Here is a 16,318-nt window from a genome sequence, read left to right as displayed (position 1 = left end):
AAAAAATTATCTTGATATAATGATAGATTAAAATTAACTGAAGAAAGATGGTAAACTGGAGTTGAAACCTCCTGGGAATAACAACCAGAACATGCTTTTGGGAGAATGCTCAGTCATACTAGCATGCAATGCATAACTTGTCTTTAAGTAGTTTTTTGTAAAAATGTATATACAGTATGAGGTTAAATTTATTAGTGGTAGTCATTGTATTTTCCACTATGTCAACATATTGCACTTTTAGATGCCTAAAAGGAATATTTTCCCATCCCAAATCTAGCTGCTTTTAAGGAAATCTGCCCTGGTGGAATGGGTTATACGGTTTCTGGCCCTCACAGAAACAAGCTATATCATCACCCTGCAGTTAGAGTACAGCCACCTGTCATTGGCAAGACCCCGATTACTCAACCTGTTGCTAAAGGTACTTCTCCTCCACCTCTCCCAGCAAAGGAAGAGCCAGTGGAGGCACTGACCTTCTCACAGAAAAGTGAGACTGAGATGGCTGTGCAAGAAGGTGAGAGTGGGAAAATTTAGTCTTTCTGTATTTCTGTGCATGTGTCTTCCATGGTATGTTTCTTTGCAGAGTAGACGCGTACAGTGCAGGACAAAGAGGCATCACTTCCCACAGCAGAGCATTCCATGTTGTGGAGTGTATTATGTTACATGATTTACTTCTGAAATTCTATGTAAACCTCCTACCAGATGCTGAGAACACCAAAGAGAGAGAGACTGCTTCAATCTCATTAATTTTTATGATAAGAAATAGTAAATATTTGTTGTAAGACTTTTATAAAGATATTTATAATCTCTAACTTATAACAAAGGACTCAACTCAGGCTTTGATTTACTAGTATTTGGGGTCGCAGAAGCTAAGGGGTTTTCATCATCTTTCTTCTATATGCTTCTGTAGATTAGCACCATGTGGCGCACCCTTCATGTGGTCTGCTCTCACCCCTGCGGCTGTACACTCCCTTGGTGTGACCATGTTGGATCAGCCTCTGTCTGCTGGGCTGTTTAATGATTAGTTGACTCCTCTAAGATATTTTTCTCAGGCTTTGTTTTCTGCAAGCTCCTCTAAGAACTTGTAGCAGCCAAAATTGTCCTGAGTCTAAAACAAATGCAGAAGCAAAGAAATGCAGAAAGCGGCACTATTGTAAATACATTGCCAGCAAACTTGGCATGAACTAACTGTAGACAAGAAGAGATACATTGCTGAAGAACCCTCCCATGATACTGAATGCTTAATAGGTTATTTCCAAGTAGCAGTTATGTATCTGTGTGTCAGGCTATTATTAGAAAGAGTTTCAGTCAGCTGACTTTGCAAAATTCTGTGCAACGTGGGTTACTTTCCAGTTAAAATCACTGTTCTAGTTTTGCTTTCAAAAAGAAAATGGAGCTAAACTGAATCTGGAGAGAAAAATAAGCCCTTCAAATATACTTACAGACTGTGCTGGATTATACAATCTCACATAAACCTCTGGGCTTTTCTGTGTTACAAAGTGGAAAAAAGTAGTGTATCATTTGCTAAAATATTACTTCAGTAATTAGAAAGAGTGCCACATTCTAGTAAATCTTAAAACAGAGAAAATCTGGAGAAAAGAGGAATTATTATTTTTTTAATTTAAAAAAATTTTGAAAAACGCTTACTCTAAGTCAGTAATGACACATACGCATGTTTGAATTTTATATTCCATTTTTTATATGTTTGCATTTTGAATTTTTGAGATTTTATTAGAAGTTCTCACAGTTTGGATAATCAACCTCCATGCTAATACTGAAGAAACTAAAGCAATAAGAGTTTTGGGGTTTTGGTTTTTTTTTTGGTTTTTTTTGTTTTTAAATCTATCCCGTGGAAAATGTTAGTTGTGGGGAAAAAAAAAATTCTTACAGTTTTTTACAGTAGCATATAGATTTTCATCAGTGAAAGACAAATTCAAAAAAGGCAAACTGCAATAGCAAATAAAAACTTATATGAAATTTCTACCTCTCCTTCCCAGAAAAAAGTCACTTTTGTGGAGGGGAAAAAAAAAAAAACCCAAAGCACTTTCACTTGCTTAAAGAAAAGGCATATTTCAGATCTTGATTTTTTTGTTTTTACAATAAATTCTTGCAAATTTGTTAATGGTTAGTTATATATCATTATGATATTAATTTACCTTTAAAATAATTACAGACGTTGATATTCCTTAGAAGGACTTAAAAACGTTTAATCAGTGAGATAATGACCTGTGTTTCTCGGATTGTTTCTAAGGAAACAAATAATTGAGAAACCTATAAGGCTGCTGAATACTGAGTAAATAGTTCTAAGCATTGGTCAGTGTGTAGAATCTTATTCTGGTTTCAGGTTAGTTGTTAAGCTTGCTTCAGGAACATTACTTCAAGTTTGCACCATTTTGGAATGAGGTTAGAGACTTAAATTTTTCTGCGATGGCAACAACCACTTTCAAATGTGCTAGTAGTTTTAAATAGAATGTGTAAGAAAATGTTATGTGAAGACTGATTAATTTTCTTTTTTCTTTCTGGTTTTAGTGGCAACTGCAGCCCCTGATCAGGTAAAACATGATGTGATCTATCTAGAATTAGAATGCAGACCATGTGTATGAGAGGTGATACATTAACTCTGAAAAGGATTTAGGATTTATGAGGATCAAACAATTCGCTGTGGACTTACACTGCAAACCCTGAGGCAAAAAGAGCTCATGTTATTATTATATATAACAACAGGCAGGTAGTGAGGTACAGGAAAGAGATTACTGTAACTTCTTTATAGAGCATTGGTGGAGGGTCTAGTACTATATTGTTCCTTCCCATTCTGGAGCCTGTATTTTAAAGAGGATACTGAAAAATGCAGACAGCATGAAGGAGAGCAACATATACTATCAGCTAGAGAAAATGAATTGGAGACAAACGCTATGAAGCTTTGAGAAGCACTTGTGGCACCTGCTTAAGAGACTGGTATTAATGCCTAAGTTAGTTTCCTAGGTTTTTTTTAGAGTTGCTGTGCATTCAGTGGAGAAGAGCAGGTGCATATTTATGTTAAGTCCCCCGTTCTGGAGGTTCCAGGTTCTCTATGCTGAAGATAATGGGATTCATTAGGAATAACTGCAGCTGTACTTCATTTCATTTTCCGAAAGACTTACAAACATCTAACAGTTTAATGAAAATAAGATGATCAGTGCAATAGCTAAGAGAGAAACTTTCACAGTGGTCAAAGACTAGAGATATATGTGATTGTATACTTTCGTGTGATGCTGAACTGCAATTAAATACTATTCATAAGAGATTAAAGACCAGAGGCTGGGAGAACTATGGAGGGACAAAGCCAAAGATACAGTTAGAAGCTCCATGAAATGGCTGCTTCAAATAAAATCAATGTTAAATTGTATGCCATTGTGTAAACATAGTATTCCATATTCTTTCAGGCTTAAATTGGTGGTAATTAATGATCTGCTATCAAAAGACACTTGTGAGAATGTTAGCAGTTTCTCAAGACAGGAGCTTATGGGTTGTTATGATAGCTGAATTAAGAGAATGTTTTCAGAATGTAAATTTTCAGTCATTCTTTTAGGAATTAGCATCCCTTGATCAAGAAAAGCAGCCATATCTAGAGCCTGGGCAGCCTCAGCTTTCTCCTGGAATTTCAACAATTAACCTGCATCCACAGTTTCCAGGTAACTTGTTTTGACTTGTCTTTTAGTATGAGAGTGCTTACAGTTCTTCAAAGAATGGGAGGCTAGCAATTGTAACAGAGGTTAATGAAAAATTGATTGCAGCTTCACAAGCAATTTTACCATGAGCAGAATATGAAAAAAAAAATAATAATCATGGAAGCTGAAGTGGGAGGAATTGAGAGGTTGGCATTGGCTCAGGGACTTGTTAGGAGGCAAAGATATACTTTAGGAAAAAGTGATATCCTGGATTACATACATGAGAATTTTAATGTTGGCAGAGTTGAGGCCTTGTACCCCTTTCAAGAGGAGGCTTTACTTTCGTGCCTCCTTGTAGATTTATGTATTACTTTCACTGCGAAAGTTTTACTATTGTGCTTGCTGTCTTTAGCACCTCAGTTTTTTTCACAAGACGTAGAATGATGGAAAACCCAGTTATATTATTTTTTCTACTCCAGAACTAAGCAAGCAGAATAAACTAATGAAAAGCTCCCTAGTGTCTGGCTCATTCAGTATCATGTGTGAATTCTTTAGGTGTTTGGGTTTTTTTTTTTTTAATGCTTTAAGGGTTTTTTTTTTTTGGATGTGACTGATTTCCATTCCATGTCACACAGTAGTGATTGAGAAAACATCTCCTCCTCTGCCCGTTGAAGTTGCTCCTGAAGTCTCTACTTCGAGTGCAAGTCAAGTAATTGCACCTACTCAAGTTACAGGTATTGTACTTCCTTTTTAGAACTAAAAATAAATTCAGAAATTACTGTGAGTTCCTGACACTATAACTTGTTCCGTCCTACTTCTGAATTATAATAGGGAAGAGAATGTAGCTGTAGAACAGAAATAAATATTCTGGGGAGAGATAGCAAGTACAGAACAGCACAGCAATGAGGGTACTGTCAACAGAGCCAGAACGTCCCTGCCATTTTTGTGCTCACAAATAAATGATAGAAGGAAAAATTAATAATTCCACCTCAGATTACACGATCTGCAACTGAAGTCCAGAACTGAAGACTTCTTGGATCCAAGTTAGGTCTTCAGACAGTCTCCACATGTGTTCGTGAAGTATACGTGATCATGTTCTTTGAGGAATGTAGACCAGCATGTTCTACAAAAAGCAGATGAGGATTTACTGTAAGATATGTTTTAAAATGTTCTTTTGATGTTTGTGCTTCTTCCTTTTTTGATGTATTAAAATAGCCTTTTCTACATCCATGTGTCAAGAAGAGAAAATAACAGAAATGCAAGTAATGCTCCTGTCATAGCTGAAACTTGTCTAAGTGATGGCTGTGTCCAAAAGGCATGAAAATTTCACTTGCTGTAAATTTGAAAACAAAAAGGTGAATCACCTATGTGTGTATACATGAGAGCATTACAATGTCACATTGGCTAGTCTCTTGGAATTAACACAGGCTTTGAAGCAATTGCAATATCCAGGTAAATACTTTAAGATGCAGTATTATATATGGTATAGATATCTAGGCCTACCAAGAGGTTTTGTAATTTGCATTCACAGAGAGAAATTGCACTTGCTTTAATAAAAGTTTAACTCTTTGAAGATGGCTTTCCTTCATACGGGAATGGATTTTTAAGTTGCATGGAATATGCACAGGGTCTAAATCACCCAGTTGTTTGAAGTATGATTCTGTCTGCAGTTAAATTCTTCTGAATCTACTGTAAGACTAGAGAAAGTACTGTGTCCTGTAAGCATTCAGCTGCTTCCTTCAATTACCTATAATTACAGTTTTCTAACCCATATGAAAGTTCTACTAATGGTGATTGTCAAACCGGAATTGGAAGTCTGCTCTGCTGTGACTGTGCCCTTTCTGCCAGCCAGCTCCCTGCTTCCTTACAGAGAGAGGAAGTTAGCCTGCTGGAAACTCACATCAGTTAGAAAAAACATGGTAGTTTTCCATGTTCTGCTGTTTTTTCTTTACTCAGGAAAAGGAGTAGAACTAAAAATTGCTGTGTGCTATAAACAAATATATGAATCTGTTGTTCAGATAGAGTTCCAAGTGTTGTTCAGATATTTAAAAGGTAGTAACGTCTAAGTGAAGTAAGATTTGTAGGACAAAATCCTAAACTGGATTTAAAAAACTGAATGTAGTTAGAGATGAGAAGTTTCTGAGTGCCTTAATTCTGTACTTTAAGATTTAGTTAAATTTAAATGTAACCTATTTCTAAATAGTCAGGATAAATGATTCTTCTTTACAGATCACTTCTTTTACAGGAATTATGATTTCATGCTGCTGTATAACCTTAGTTTAAATTGCAACTAAACACAGTCATTAGTATTTTTTGCAGTAACACATATACTTTGAGAATTTCTAAAACTACTGTAAGGGTTTAGCATCCAATGCTGCTCATACGTGAATCTCCTTATCCTACAAAATCCATCCAAGCCATTAACAGATGAATATTCTGTAAAAACAATCAGAAACCCATTACAGTTTTTTTCTTAGCCTTTGATGCAAAGATTAAATCGTATAAATTTTTCCTTTATATTATCTTCATTTTACTTTATTTTTTATGTACCCATTTATATATCTTGGATAGGACATAAGAATATGTCACTAGGAAAAGCCTATATGGTTTCTAGATTATTCCAGTTAAGGTATTCATTACAGAAACTCAGAACTTACAAACTTGATTTACAGTTGTTTTCAGGCCTAATCTTTCTACTTGGATTACCGAATTCTGTGCACTTACTGAACTATGTGGGAGAGTTTAACACTAAACTTTTTTTTGTTTGCTTAGAAATCAACGAATGTACAGTTAATCCTGATATCTGTGGAGCAGGACACTGTGTTAATTTGCCTGTGGGATACACTTGCATCTGCTACGAGGGGTACAAACTTAATGATCAGCAGACAAAGTGCTCTGGTATGAATGGACACTTTCAAAAATCTGATATAACCATGCTATGAAATGCTTGAAATGTAGAGTCTGGTCAGGGGAAATATGCTACAGAGCAGTCAGGAGTTACTTCCTCTACTGAATGCTTCCAAACTACACAGAAACTAGTTTTTGTATGTCAAAATTTGCCAGGTAGTCTCTGATACAGCTTTTCAGCCACTCAGAACTGAATGTGAATTTAATTAAATTCGATGAAAGCCTTTCCCATTGTGAGATGAGAGCAAAAGTGATTAGACAGACCATCTCTTCTCAGCTTCATATCGGGTATCTAAAATCATCAGACTGCTAGGAGGAAATACACTTCTGTTTGGAGAAAGAATGGCAGAATTAGTGCCTGTTTCTCAGAATGATTTACCCAGCTACTAGCTCTGCAGCTAGACTAAATCCAGTCATTTTGTTATGTCTTTCCTTTCAACCTTCTGCTGAAAAGAGAAAGTATATCGTAAACATCCCAGAGGCACATTAGGAGATCCACAAACTGAGGTCTTCATTCCCTTCTAAGCTAGTAAGTTCTGGAACAGAGGGCTCTGACGAACATGAGGCAGAGCCCAGACTGGCTCTATGTGAGCCATTTCAGATTTGGAAGCAGCTAGGTTGGTATCTTTCCTTCATTCAGAGTATGCTGGTTCCTCTGTAACTTGGATCAGAAAGAGTTTACTGTATCATGTTGCCAGATTGTACACTATCAACTTCTCATGCTACCAAATGTTCAGTAACTTCACACTGATACGTATACTATCAGGTGCAACTATAGTATTAGAAAATAATTTACACACATACACAACCAAATGGCAACTTAAAATCCTTCTATTTCATCCAAATTGTGTTAATGTTCCATGCTTGCAGCTTGTGCTCAGTGTAGTGATTTGAATAGTAATCATGTCACATTCTTCAGGCCAATGCAATATTCTTATGGTCTAAGCCAATAAGATAATTTTTTTCCAACCAAAACTATTTAATGCATCTTTTTTGCAGCTCTGAGGGAGAGGAAAACATATACTTTTTCAAATAGTTAAAATAATTATAAGATCAGTCTTTTCAAAAGCATGGCATAGAATGCACAAAAAGAATCACAACTAAATATGTTATTCTATAGTCTTATGTTTTTATTTCTTTTATAGATATTAATGAGTGTAATCAGGCACCCCATCTCTGTTCCCTTGGACGCTGTGAAAATACAGAAGGAAGTTTCCTATGTATTTGCCAAGCTGGATTCATGGCCAGTGAAGATGGAACTGACTGCGTTGGTAATTACTGGTCTCCTTTATAGAAAATAAAAATATAAAAATGAATCAAGAAGCTTATCTAAAACACCCTAAAGTCCCCTTTTGAGTTTTTTCCTCAATGTCATTAGTACTAGACTGATGTCTGGAAGGGTTTTTAACTGTCTCTCACCAGGTATTGTGGTGAGGAAAACATTTGAGCAGCTCCTACTACTTTTCAAAATGGTTATTTGTTGAAAAACAAGAATTTATCCAGCATCATGCTTGTTTAGGAAAATTACCATTTAGTAAAAACACCTTCTGTGGTAGAAAATACAAATATTCAGAACTCTTTCAATCACTCGCAGTTTTAACGAACCATATTTTTAAATATAGCTGCAAACAGCCATGGACTTTGCAGAGCAATACAAACAGCCTGAATTGGCTGTGATCTTCCTCAGGTTAGCACTCCCTTGGGCACAATATGCGTGCAGGGACATGCATTGTGTTTGCAACCACAGGGCTGCTCACTGGCCTTCTTCCTACAGCCTGGTTATTTCTAGATCTCATTCTCTGCAGTTACAAGCAGCGAGGTAAAGATGGAACTATTCAGTAAGAACAGCTGTAGGGCTATGGCTTGCAAACAGCTTCAAAAATCCAAACTTACTTATGTTTAATTAAACCAGAGTTCAGCGGAGATGCAAGCATTCAGTAATTACATGGTAAGCAAAGTTTCTCTTCTTTTTTTCATCTGCAGATTTTGATGAATGTTCAAGACCTCATACTTGCGGGGAAGGCTTTTGCATAAATACTGTTGGCTCATATAGATGTGAATATTGTGATAGTGGATACCAAATGAACAGGAGAGGTGAATGTGAAGGTAGGTTTGGACTCTTCACCAGTAGTAATACAGTAACAGTTGCCAAGCCAAACAACTGCAATAGGATGAACCATTTGTTTGCATTGACTGCTGTTTCTGATCTCAACAGAAAACTTTACATCTGTTTCTTTATTTTTGAAGAAATCTGGCCATTAGATGGAAATACTAAAAAAAACACAGGTTTTTTCATGTTTAACTTAATATTTTTCTACCTGGTATATCTCTTTTAATTCCTTTCAATCCTCATTTGCTATTTGATTTCAGATGGAATGTCTTGGCACAGTGGTTTTATATCTATGTGTGTTCAGAGTTCCCTTTCCCCATCCCACTCTGTGCTTATTTCCATGGGTAATTTCTCTAGCTTACATCTTACTGCTGGATTTCTCTCACAGCTACTTTTTTCATTTAATTTGCCTTCAGATCATTTAACTTCCTCCTGTACACCAGCTGAAAATGGCAGAATGTTCAAAATGTTGGTTGCTTGTTTTATCCACAGTATGTCCTGGATAATGAAGTGAAGTTACCATTTATTCATATCACAAAAACAATGCCAAATGTTACTGCCATTTGGCATGATTAATGTTGCCTGCTGTTCAAGGGAGGCTTAGCACTATGGCTTGAGCTGCAAAAGGAGAATTCTCAGAGGGTGCAATCTTAAATAAGAAACCTTTTTGAGTACTCTCCAATCTTGTCAGTTATTTGATGTCTGGAACCGCAATTCAATTCCTGTTATTTAGATTTAAGACACTGCAAAGGAGTTCCTCTACTATGGACGGAGCCATCTCGGGACAGCTATTTTAACAGCTCTTGCCATGGAATCTCTTAACTTCATTGTTAGTCCTTCCCTGCATACTTTACCAAGTTTCTGTTTCAAAAAAAAAAAACCAACCAACAAACCACCTATAATTTTTCCTGTACTATAACAGATAGCAAATGGTAAATTTTTTTACAGTGACTTTTTTTAATTTGGAAATATATATCTAGTGGGTGCTTCATGTTGCAGGAGATCCTAGGACATCTGACCTTCAAAACTTCACATTATTTTTCACTGTGATATTTTTACCTTTTTGCTGTTCTTTTTTGATTTTCAACTTGAATTGTGAACTAAAAACCACAGGCAGCCATTTAATTTTAAATATAGTTTTGTTCATGATTTAGTCTGAGTTACTTAGGACAGAATAAAATTGCTAACATGTTAGGTTGCCTAGCAAATGAACAACCTAAAGCTGCTGTGGCTATATTTGCTGCTCCGAGCATTGCTAAAAGGTTCCTCTTTCTATTTAATTTTTAATTTAATTTAATTTTTTTATTATTTAAATAAATGTTTCACACACTCCACTCTTACAACTACTTTTTTCAAATCTTATCTGTCAGTAGGGAATCTGTGATTAAAATGGGCTAGAAATCAGAATCTCACAGTGTGTCAAATTTCTTATTAGCTTGCATTTTAAGTAGTGTGGTGGTAGTCCTCTATCATTTAACTCAACAATATGTAATTTCTGAAACCAAATTCTCAGTTGAAAGTTATTTAAGGTTGCTTAAGGGAAGAACCCTCCTACACTAAATCCATCAAACCAAGGAAATGACATATTTGGGGAATCATTTCACCATGTCATTACACCTACACATTATAGTCACCCTACTGACAGATTACAGATTCCACAAATAACTCCTTTCCACCTCCTCCACATTTCAAAAACAAAGGCAAGAAACCTCCAAGCTGCATACAGTACACACAGTTTGCTTACAGTTCCTCACCCATCTTCATTCTGCCTTCAAGCTATACTCATGCAAGCTCTGTCATGGGCCTAGCCTGGGAAACAGAGTGCATATATGTTGTTGTTGTTGTAGAGTCTATTGTTTATGTAGAACAGTGTGACAGGCATAGCTTCATATGATTAAGTATTCCTGTAAAATCTTATTGGGATTTCTTTAAGCTTTGCAGCATTTAGACTTTATTTTGACTGAAAATTTCTGTACCGAGTACGTCATTGATGTTGTGTGTTTTGAGGACAGATACAGTCCAGGCAGTTCTGAGAACAGGTTTCAGCAGAAGTGGATTTTTTTGTTTAAATAAGTAAAAAAAATCTCACAGCAGTTTCACTGAGGAACGTTTGCAGGTCTACATTGTAGCAGCTGAGGAGGCCTGTTGCTGGTTTTATGAGAAAGTATTCTGAGCTGGACAATCACGATTCTATGAAAAATTGTGATTTGCCCACATCCAGTGAGTTGTTTGGAGCTGGGATGTTCAGTTCTCTGAAGATTGGAGCATTGTCCAGTTAAATTACAAGTGTTGAAGGCTACTTTCCTTCTGTGATCTTGTTGCAAAAACTAGGAGTAAATTGCCTCCCTACTCTCTGTGCTGGAGTAGCAGTCCTTAATTGCAGAAGATACAACCACTAGGCTTGGGGCAGGGACAGGAGCTTAAGCAGCTGGATTTAGAGGTGACTTTGATGATTTCATTAGTTCTGTGCACTGCATGAAGCAAGTATTTGGTAGGAAAGACTATAATTATTGTGTAATTAAAGACCATATTATAAAATGATACTCAAGTATGGGAGCAGACTGGAATGAGGCTGCCCACAGAGTTTTAATTCCAGCATTTTCTGATCATTGGTCACTTGACAGCAACTTGTCTTTGAATGTCATTTTTGTATGCAGTCTCTTTCAGATTGCATATGTTGTGTGTATTGTGAGTTTCTTTGGCGCAGGATAAGAAGTTCTTGGTAGATGCTCAGAACCTGGACATGAGATCCATGAGTTTTTCAGAACCTATCTCTTGTTTTGTCATGGGTAAACTAGGACTTCTCCTGATGCAACAAGTCCCTCTATCACCCTAAACATTGCCAGCCTCCGTGATGTGTGTGTTGCTTGTGCATTCTTTCAGATATGATTAACTCCCTACTCCCTGTAAACATCTTTGATTATCATTCACACAAATTTATAGTCCACTTAATACTTACATGCTGCATAACTCTAGGACACTGGAGAATACCAAATTCCTCTTTGCTTTGACAGGCCAAAGTTACAGTTTTATTGTTGTCTTAGTATGGAAAGAGCCTCTTGACACTTCAATATGGTAAAGGGGTGACGTAAGCAAAGTTATTCTTACCTATCTAAGCCAGAAATCTGATCTGCAGTATGTTATGGAGGGCCTACCAAAGATTCTCAGTATAACAGAAAATTCAGATTCAGTTGCATGTACTCTGGTCCAATTTATTTCTCAGAGATGTGCCTTCACTGGTACGAATCTGTGAGAACTTGCACCTTCCTGGGTCTCTTAACAGATAAAGTATGCAACTCTTTAAATGTATCAGTATAACACAAGCACAGTCAGAATAACCAGATTAGTTTATTGTTCAGTGTTCTGGTATGGCTTTGACCACTATTTCCTTTTATCTTCTCTTTTGAAGACATTGATGAATGCCTGACTCCAACTACTTGTCCAGATGCACAGTGCATTAATGCTCCTGGCTCTTACCAGTGCATTCCTTGCAGAGTGGGATTCAGAGGGTGGAATGGACAGTGCCATGGTATGTTCAGTACTCTGTATCTCCGGTTATAGTTCTCGTTCCGAGATGCTGTATTTCCTGTTCCACCAACCTGATGACAGCACTGTTCCCTGGGTCCCCATTTCATTCAATAACAATTGAAAATACAAGATTTTTGAAATGACTTTATGTTCTCGGACACAGTATATGTGAGGAAATTGTGTTTTACTGTAGATAAATGAACATTGACTCTAGACTGCAAACAATACAATTATAATTACAAAACAAAATTCTTGAAATAGAAAATATGGAACTGAAAGGGATGTATTATCAGTGAAATGCTAGTAGACCATCGTTTGGAGGTATTAACAAATGGAAAAAATGTGAGAGTGCTAACACATCAGTGTGACTGCCAGGCTTTTCAATAGGATATGGGAGTTTGCTCACAAAGCATATTAATAAAAATTCTTAATTATCTGTACTTCCAGCAAACATTAGCACATCTTAAAGCAGCTTGTCAGGTTTTTAGGCTAGGTTTTTAGGACAGATTTTTCACCTTATAGTTTTGTTGATTTGTTTTTAAATGTTAGATTTATTGCATTTTTTCCAAATCAGTTTTGGCTATTTGAGATATAGATAAGAAAGAACAAATTAATCCATTGTGCAAAAAGAAATAATCTTTTGCAGTTTTGAGTGCCACTTCCTGGACACTACCAGAAACTTAAATTTTACCTCAGTTGTGAAGGATCTGCTGTCTGTTGTGAATCCTCCTGTCCATTCTGTGTGTAACACATGCCCTATAATTTGTGATGGTTGGAGTAACCATGTTACCTAAATGGGTGTATAATAACCTACATAGGGGGTGCGTGCATTATTATTGTCAGTCAGATTACTTCCATAATTCCTAATCGCTCCCAACTGCTGTGATTTGTTTCAGTTCATATGAAGCAGTCTAGGAGCATTGTTTTGGTTGAAATAGCTCTGGAAGATGGGCATCTACTGTACTCCAGCTGCAAATGGGCTTTTGATCTGTAGAGCAAGAGTGGAGTGAGGTTGCAGTGAAGCACCTCAAAAATGTGTGTCTGTCAGAGCCTCACCACCAGTTTTGCTGTACAGATTACACCTTTTTCAACCACTCTGTTTTCTAAAGAAGGCATACTGTAGCAATTTTTTTCTGTCTGAACATATCTGCCTGTTACAATTGATCAGCATGTTATAGCTGCATTATTTGGTCTTGTCATTTGACTTATTGTGGAAGAATGTATTTCTCTGGTAATTTCATGGATTTTAATGGAGTTACAGCCAGCTATGAAATGCTTACAACAAACTGATGTGGTTCACTTAGCACACTTTACTTCACGTTCATCTTTGGTTTGCTCCTTCCCACCTGCCTGGATTCCTGCTGCCCTTGCAAAGAATGTGGTACATGCACTCTGTTAGAAAGGTTTCCTCTCAATTCTTTTTTTGGAAAATGTAAGGTTAACTTAATTTTGCATTCTTTCCCAATACCAAGCTTGATTTCTATACCTGTTTATGAAAATAGCCTGGTTGAAAATGCCATGGTATAACTTTCCCTTGTTTAATTCTTGCTAACCAGGTTAGTAGGAGCAGAATGAGAGAAAAGCAGTCACTGCTCTGCTCAGATTTACAAACAGAACTAAGTCGTGTAAAGGATAAGTCTTGGTTCCAAGTTGCTGATACTTTTTTTCCTTGTATTACTGCATGTAGTTTCCCTTTTTCCTTTGTTTAATGAAATGTTCTAAGCCTAGACATCTCACTCACATCATTAGTGATGTGATCAGTCTTCATTTTCTGTTTATCTTAGACTTACATCACATTGGAAATGAGCCATACGCATTTTAGAAAATGTAATGCAGACAATTTGTCTCAAATCTGTAGCTTTGCAATATGATACAATTTAAATACACTGGAAAGGAAAATATTTCCCAAGTTATCTATGAAGGGTATTTAAGTCCACTGTTCCATAAATTTGTTTCTGCTGTTAGTTTAGGTCAGTTGCAGCTCTGCTGGTTTTTCCCAATGCTGTTTTCAGTATTTTTATTTTTTTTTACCTCACCTCATTCCTCTGCCTGCACTTTATGCCCCAGAAAGTCTACTGTAACAATTCTACAGTTCTTTGATGCTATTGATATTGTAGTCTTCCAGGATTTAAAGCCAGGAACGTAGTCACTTCTGTTTAATAAAGGCAAGTCAATCAGCTTACTTCAAACTTAATGTAGAATACATTTAATTGCAGTTTAGGTGGGAATATCCAGTGTGAGATGCATATTGGAAGAAATTAAAATTGGCATCTGCACACCCTGCCCCCTCATTGTCATGAAATTGCTACTGTCCCAGGTCCCTCAATGCGTTTGTCCCGTACAGGGACTATTTGAAACAATTTTTTTTTAAGTTTACTCACGACCCCTGGTTTATTTATTTTTCATCTTTCTCTCTCCACATTTGCCCATTCAAATAAAGTGATATATCATGATGTAGAATGACAATAAAGTAGTATATGAATCTAGAGCACACTTCTGTGTGTTGATGAATAAATGAAAAAAATTGACAAAATTTTCTAGACCGCTTCATCCTCATGATTGTCTCTGTGGTGGATTTTGCAGCTCTGTGGTTAATTAACAATATTCAGCTTGTACCGCATTAGGAACCCCATCAGAAGATTTCAGAACTAATACAGAGGTCAGCAGAGCTGATCCATATGTCTCTAGTGCTACTGTAGGGAGCTTCAATAGAATCAGTTACAGCTCTGGACGTCATCTCAGATTTAGGTTCTGTTCCTGTCTTTTCTGCTGGCTTTATGGGAAAGTCTGTTGATCTTTGAGTCCCATCCAAAAATCAGAAATAATATTTGCAGGCTTCATTTTCAAGTAGCTTGGATATAAGTAGATGAAAATGAATCTGTAAGAAGCAGGTTTGTTACTCAGTTGGAAATTTGTGTGCCTGACTGCTGAATTAGGTTCTCTGTGTTTTAACAAATTCTTGAATTAGAGCATTTATCATATACATTGAGAGCAAAGGTTGTGTTTTGTTGAGTGAGCACATTTTGCAACAGTAAGGATCTGAGAAATTAGTCTGGCAGAAGGGTGTAAATAGTATCGCCTGCTGAACTGCCATAGCAGAGCACCTGTGGGTCTGTGCTGTCATCTCTTGGGAGGATGCCACTTCGTGTTCTTGGCCAGGCTGCAACAGGGCATCTTATTTACAGAGTTAGAGGCTCAAGTGAGGAAACAAGCATTGTAGGTCATCTGAAATATGGACAATAATGGTGATTTTGTTTGTGTCTGGGGATAGATGGGCTTTGTCAGAGTCAGATTGTACAGGAGCTTGTAAAGAGCCATGAATGATAAATATATGAGGAAAATAGTTACTGCAGATATTCAGAATAGCTAATAAGAGATATGATGATGATTTAAAGACCTCTAATCTTTTTCCAGCTCTCCTTATGCTACAGCTGCCTAAATAGCTCAAGTGCCTCAAATAATCAGTAGTTTTACTCTTTTATGTTGATGGATTTCATCTGCTTTGTGGTGGCAAAAACCAGGATAATTGGAAGTAATGTGATTTCTGGCACATAAAAGCAAATAAAGTGTAATTCTTTTTCTGCATCAGTGAAGGTAAAAAATGCAGCTTTTTCCATACAAACAGGGACACCTGCTTGCTGTTAACTACATCCCCAAAATAAATAAATAAAATTTGAAAATTAACCTTTTATTTTTTTAAGTGAAAACCACTCCTAGGAAAAAGACAATATTGATTCTTTTAGAATACTGAATTAATTCTGGCTGGGTTTATAATAAAAGATGTTATTTATTTATATGTTTGCTTTTTTCTTTGTTGATTTATACAAATTGCATTCAGAAGGAATTATTGAAAATTATTCTTAAATAGTAACGTAGTAGTTTTCATGTTGGCTAAAGAGAGTGGCCCATCTAGTTAATACCCTTCTTTCAGAGAATGATGAAAGTAGGTGTCTGTGGGATAGCTTATAGAAAAAAAGTTTCTTTCAAGTCCTCCTGTAAATAAAGGATGGTTTGTGACCAGGAAGAGAGATTTTGCTTCTAAAACTTTTGTTATAAAGGCATAATCCAAGTGGAGTTCCTTGTTGCCTATATAGAGTAGTCTTTACAAAGGGACCTGCGTGAAGTGCAG

General features: G+C 36.6%; 1 protein-coding gene across 2 annotated transcripts in view; it reads left to right on the top strand.

Moving 5' to 3' along the window:
• LTBP1 (latent transforming growth factor beta binding protein 1) overlaps positions 1-16,318 on the top strand; it is a 204,793-nt gene that overhangs the window by 132,130 nt on the left and 56,345 nt on the right. For both annotated transcript variants that reach the window (XM_010581212.1, XM_010581211.1), the window contains 8 exons: positions 278-511; positions 2,527-2,549; positions 3,566-3,668; positions 4,280-4,378; positions 6,417-6,542; positions 7,697-7,822; positions 8,535-8,657; positions 12,071-12,190. In XM_010581212.1, coding sequence (XP_010579514.1) covers positions 278-511; positions 2,527-2,549; positions 3,566-3,668; positions 4,280-4,378; positions 6,417-6,542; positions 7,697-7,822; positions 8,535-8,657; positions 12,071-12,190 — 954 coding nt within the window. The remainder of the gene's footprint in view (positions 1-277; positions 512-2,526; positions 2,550-3,565; positions 3,669-4,279; positions 4,379-6,416; positions 6,543-7,696; positions 7,823-8,534; positions 8,658-12,070; positions 12,191-16,318) is intronic.

The sequence above is a fragment of the Haliaeetus leucocephalus genome, unplaced genomic scaffold (genome assembly GCF_000737465.1).
Source record: "Haliaeetus leucocephalus isolate CR32 unplaced genomic scaffold, Haliaeetus_leucocephalus-4.0 Scaffold752, whole genome shotgun sequence".
In the NCBI taxonomy this organism is placed as follows: Eukaryota; Metazoa; Chordata; class Aves; order Accipitriformes; family Accipitridae; genus Haliaeetus; species Haliaeetus leucocephalus.
Note: the sequence above shows the minus strand (reverse complement) of the source record. Positions and strands in the feature narration are given on the sequence as shown.